We start from the raw sequence: 5,000 nt of genomic DNA, 5'->3' as shown, positions 1-5,000 counted from the left end.
CAAAGAAGAAAGAAATGGAAATAAAGGAAAAGTAGTGTCCTAATTGTGTTTTAGTGTGGTAGACCACGTACCTGTCAGGCCTGGATATACCAGAAGTGAGCGGACAGTATATGACTGTGCTCGAGCGTATTTTTCAGTCAATATTCCCCACAAACCAGGTTGCTCCACAATTTCAGTCAGACACTTGTCAAATAATTGTTGGAAATCAACAAATGCGAGAACCTCTGATAGCAAGAAGAGAGATAACCGAATTTCTTTCCCCCAAAATCAGTGTCTATTTGACGGATAATGTTGTTCATTGTAATGGACGCCTCTTTGAAACCCTGCCTGTATGCACCAACTCGTTGGGTGAAAATTTATGATAGCAAGAAGAGAGATAAGCGCATTTGTTTCCCCCACCTCCAGCATGTCATCCGTTTGTCGAGAAGAACTAAATGGATAAAAAGCTGCCTCGCAACAGAAAAAAGAGAATCAAATTGCGATCGGGTCTGCAGTCCGATCGTAACGCAGGTTTTTCAGGACTTAAATTTGGATTGTTGCGTTTTTGTTCTCTCATTGCTCAATTTGTGTTTCCTTTATAGGTGGCCGAAGAACGTGAAAAAGAAATCGAGAAGTGAGTAGTGCAACAAATAACATAAAAGAGTTTTCTATGCACCTATGAGGATAAAGAGCTTGTTCTGTAACTGATTTAAATTGCCAATTATACCATTTCTGAAAGCTATCAAAAGGGGACTTTCTTCCCTGTGCTCTCCACTGAGGTAACATGCTCTTTATTTTTTTATTGCTAGTTACGCGCAAGATTTGGTGGAGAAAGCCATAACTGACAGTTTGATCGAGGTAACACTTGTTACGTTTTCGCGTAACATAGAAAAGAACTTTCGATTCACGTTTCAGAAAAGTTTTTTTTTTTAAATCAGTGTCTATATTGCCTAATTTTATTATCTAATGCCCAGTGCTCCTATTCAAAAAAGAAAGAAATGGAAATAAAGGAAAAGTAGTGTCCTAATTGTGTTTTAGTGTGGTAGACCGCGTAGCTGTAAGGCCTGGATATACCAGAAGCGAGCGGACAGTATGACTCTGCTCAAGAGTATTTTTCAGTCAACAATTCCCACAAACCAGGCTGCTCCACAATTTCAGTCACACGCTTGTCAAATAAATTGTTGGCAATCAACAAATGCGGGTACTTCTGATAGCCAGAAGAGAGATCACCGAATTTCTTTCCCCCCACCTCCAGTATAAGTTCCGCTTGTTGAGAAAAACTAAATGGATTAGAAGTTGCGTTGTAACAGAACAAAGAGAATCAAACTGTGATCGGGTCTGCAGTTCGATCGTACGCAGGTTTTTCAGGCCTTAAATTTGGATTGCTGCGTTTTTGTTCTCTCATTGCTCAATTTGTTTTTTTATGTATAGGTGGCTGACGAACGTGAAAAAGAAATCGACTAGTGAGTAGCGCAACAGATAATATAAGAAAGACTTCTATGCATCTATTAGGATAAAGAGGTTGTTGTGTAATTGATTTAAATTCCTGATCATAACATTTTTCAAAGCTATCAAGCGCAGACTTTCTGCCATGCACTCTCCACTGAGGTTACATGCTCTTTATTTTGTTCATTGCTAGTTACGCCCAAGAATTGGTGGAGAAAGCCATAACTGACAGTTTGATAGAGGTAACACTAAAGTTTATGCGTAACATTCATTTCGCATTAAACATTTCACGAGAGAATCTTTTGAAATCAGTGTCTATATTGACGGATAATTTTGTTCATTGTAATGGACGCCTCTTTGAAACCCTGCTTGCATGCACAACTCGTTGATATCAAGAAGAGAGATTACCGTATTTGTTTTCCCCACATCCAGCATGTTCCGTTTGTTAAGAAGAACTAAATGAATTAGAACCTGCGTGGTAACAGAAGAAAGAAAATCAAACTGCGATCGGGTCTGGAGTTCAATCGTACGCAGGTTGTTTATACCTTAAATTTTGATTGTTGCGTCTTTGTTCTCTCATTGGTCAATTTGTGTTTCATGTATAGGTGGCTGAAGAACGTGAAAACGAAATCAAGAAGTGAGTAGTGCAACAGATGATATAAAAGAGGTTTCTATGTATCTATTAGGATAAAGAGCTAGGATGAAGAGTTTGTTCTATATAATTGATTGAAGTTCCTGATCATGACATTTTGTAAAGCTCCTAAAAGCGAACTTTCTGCCATGCACTGTTCACTGAAGTCACATGCTGTTTATTTTGTTTATTGCTAGATGCGCGCAGGATTTGGTGGAAAAAGCCATAGCTGACAGTTGGATAGAGGTAACGCTATTGTTTTCGCAGCGTAACATACAAGTAATTTTAACATTTCACTTGAGTATTTGTTTTGCAAAATCAGTGTTGAAAGATATTTTTGTTCATTTTTATGAATACCTCTTTGAAACCCTGCATACATGCTACACTCCTTGGACGAGAATTTCTGATATCAAGAAGAGAGATTACCGTATTTGTTTCCCTTACCTCCAGCATGTGTTCCTTTCGTTTAGTAGAACTAAATGGATTGGAAGCTGCGTCGTAACAGAAAAAAGATAATCAAACTGTGATCGGGTCCGCAGTTCGATCGTACGCAGGTTTTTCAGGCCTTAAATTTGGATTTTTGCGTTTTTGTTCTCACATTGCTGAATTTGTGTTTCATGTATAGGTGGATGAAGAACGTGAAAAAGAAATCGAGAAGTGAGTAGTGCAACAGATAACATAAGAAACATTTCTATGTATCTATTAGGATAAAGAGCTTGTTGTGTAATTGATTGGAAGACCTGATCATACCATTTTTAAAACTATCAAACGCGGACTTCTGCAGTGCACTCTCCACTGAGGTGATGTGGTCCATATTTTGTTTATTGCTAGTTATGCCCAAGATTTGGTGGAGAAAGCCATAACTGACAGTTTGATCGAGGTAACACTTGTGTTTTCGTGTAACATAGAAGGGAACTTTAACATTTCACGTGAGATTTTTTTTAAAAATCAGTGTCTATATTGATTTATAATTTAGTTCATTGCAATGGACGCCTCTTTGAAACCCTGCCTGCACGATCCACTCGTTGGTTGAGGATTTCTGATATCAAGAAGAGAGACTACCGTATTTGTTTCCCTTACTCCAGCATGTGTTCCTTTTGTTGAGTAGAACTAAATGGATTGGAAGCTGCGTCGTAACAGAAAAAAGACAATCAAACTGTGATCGGGTCCGCAGTTCGATCGTACGCAGGTTTTCAGGCCTTAAATTTGGATTTTTGCGTTTTTGTTCTCACATTGCTGAATTTGTGTTTCATGTATAGGTGGCTGAAGAACGTGAAAAAGAAATCGAGAAGTGAGTAGTGCAACAGATAACATAAAAGAGTTTTCTATGCTCCTATGTGGAAAAAGAGCCTCTTTTGTAACTGATTTAAATTCCCGATCATACCATTTCTTAAAGCTATCAAAAGCGGACTTTCTTCCCTGCACTCTCCATTGAGGTCACATGCTCTTTATTTTGTTTATTGCTAGTTACGCGCAAGATTTAGTGGAGAAAGCCATAACTGACAGTTTGATAGAGGTAACACCAAAGTTTATGCGTAACATACAATTCAACTTAAATATTTCACGAGAGTATTTTTTAAAATCAATGTCTATTGACGGATAATTGTGTTCATTGAAATGGACGCCTCTTTGAAGCCCTGCCTGCATGCACAACTCCTTGGGCGAGAATTTCTGATATCAAGAAGACAGATTACGTATTTGTTTCCCTTACCTACAGCATGTGTTCCGTTTGCTGAGTAGAACTAAATGGATTAGAAGCTGCGTTGTAACAGAACAAAGAGAATCAAACTGCGATCGGGTCTGCAGTTCGATCGTACGCAGGTTGTTTAGATCTTAAATTTTGATTGTTGTCTTTGTTTTCTCATTGCTCAATTTGTGTTTGATTTATAGGTAGCTGCAGAACGTGAAAAGGAAATCGAGAAGTGAGTAATGCAACAGATAATATAAAATAAGTTCTCTTCACCTATGAGGATAAAGAGCTTCTTCTGTAACTGACTTAAATTCCCGATCATACCATTTCTTAAAGCTATCAAAAGGGGACTTTCTTCCCTGCAGTCTCCACTGAGGTCACTTGCTCTTTATTTTGTTTATTGCTAGTTACGCGCAAGATTTGGTGGACAAAGCCATAACTGACAGTTTGATCGAGGTAACACTTTTGTTTTCCCGTAACATAAAAGTGAACTTTAACATTTCACGAGAGTGTTTTTTTAAAAATCAGTGTCTATATTGACGGATAATTTTGTTCATTGTAATGGACGCCTCTTTGAAACCCTGTTTGCATGCACAACTCGTTGGGCGAGAATTTCTGATATCAAGAAGAGAGATTACCGTATTTGTTTTCCCCACATCCAGCATGTGTTCCGTTTGTTAAGAGGAACTAAATGAATTAGAATCTGCTGGTAACAAAAGAAAGAAAATCAAACTGCGATCGAGTTTGCAGTTCGATCTTACCCAGGTTTTTTAGGCCTAATTTGGATTCTCTCATTACTGAATTTGTGTTTCATGTATAGGTGGCTGAAGAACGTGAAAAAGAAATCGAGAAGTGAGTAGGTCAACAGATAATATAAGAAAGATTTCTATGCATGTATTAGGATAAAGAGCTTGTTGTGTAATCGATTTAAATTCCTGATCATACTATTTTTAAAAGTATCAAAAGCAGACTTTATGTTGTGCACTCAGCAGAGAAGTAACATGTTCCTTATTTTAATTGGTAGATACGCCCAAGATTTGGTAGAGAAAGCCATAACTGACAGTTTGACACAGGTAACACTTTTGTGTTCGCAAAACATTCGATTTAACATTTCAGAAGAGGTTTTTTTTATCAGTGTCTAATGACGGATAATGGTGTTCATTGTATTGGACACATCTTCGAAACCCTGCCTGCATGCACAACTCGTTGGGCAAGAATCTCTAATAGCAAGAAGAGAGATTACCGTATTTTTTC

General features: G+C 37.9%; 1 protein-coding gene across 1 annotated transcript in view; it reads left to right on the top strand.

The window, feature by feature from the left end:
* The window catches only part of LOC138021214 (calponin homology domain-containing protein DDB_G0272472-like), a 29,627-nt gene that overhangs the window by 10,555 nt on the left and 14,072 nt on the right, over nucleotides 1–5,000 (top strand). Inside the window, exons 13-26 of the mRNA XM_068868071.1 lie at nucleotides 582–613; nucleotides 789–837; nucleotides 1,411–1,442; nucleotides 1,619–1,667; nucleotides 2,031–2,062; nucleotides 2,254–2,302; nucleotides 2,682–2,713; nucleotides 2,888–2,936; nucleotides 3,316–3,347; nucleotides 3,524–3,572; nucleotides 3,947–3,978; nucleotides 4,154–4,202; nucleotides 4,567–4,598; nucleotides 4,771–4,819. Coding sequence (XP_068724172.1) covers nucleotides 582–613; nucleotides 789–837; nucleotides 1,411–1,442; nucleotides 1,619–1,667; nucleotides 2,031–2,062; nucleotides 2,254–2,302; nucleotides 2,682–2,713; nucleotides 2,888–2,936; nucleotides 3,316–3,347; nucleotides 3,524–3,572; nucleotides 3,947–3,978; nucleotides 4,154–4,202; nucleotides 4,567–4,598; nucleotides 4,771–4,819 — 567 coding nt within the window. The remainder of the gene's footprint in view (nucleotides 1–581; nucleotides 614–788; nucleotides 838–1,410; nucleotides 1,443–1,618; nucleotides 1,668–2,030; nucleotides 2,063–2,253; nucleotides 2,303–2,681; nucleotides 2,714–2,887; nucleotides 2,937–3,315; nucleotides 3,348–3,523; nucleotides 3,573–3,946; nucleotides 3,979–4,153; nucleotides 4,203–4,566; nucleotides 4,599–4,770; nucleotides 4,820–5,000) is intronic.

The sequence above is a fragment of the Montipora capricornis genome, chromosome 10 (genome assembly GCF_036669925.1).
Source record: "Montipora capricornis isolate CH-2021 chromosome 10, ASM3666992v2, whole genome shotgun sequence".
NCBI lineage: Eukaryota > Metazoa > Cnidaria > Anthozoa > Scleractinia > Acroporidae > Montipora > Montipora capricornis.
This window is presented reverse-complemented; position numbering and strand designations above follow the sequence as displayed.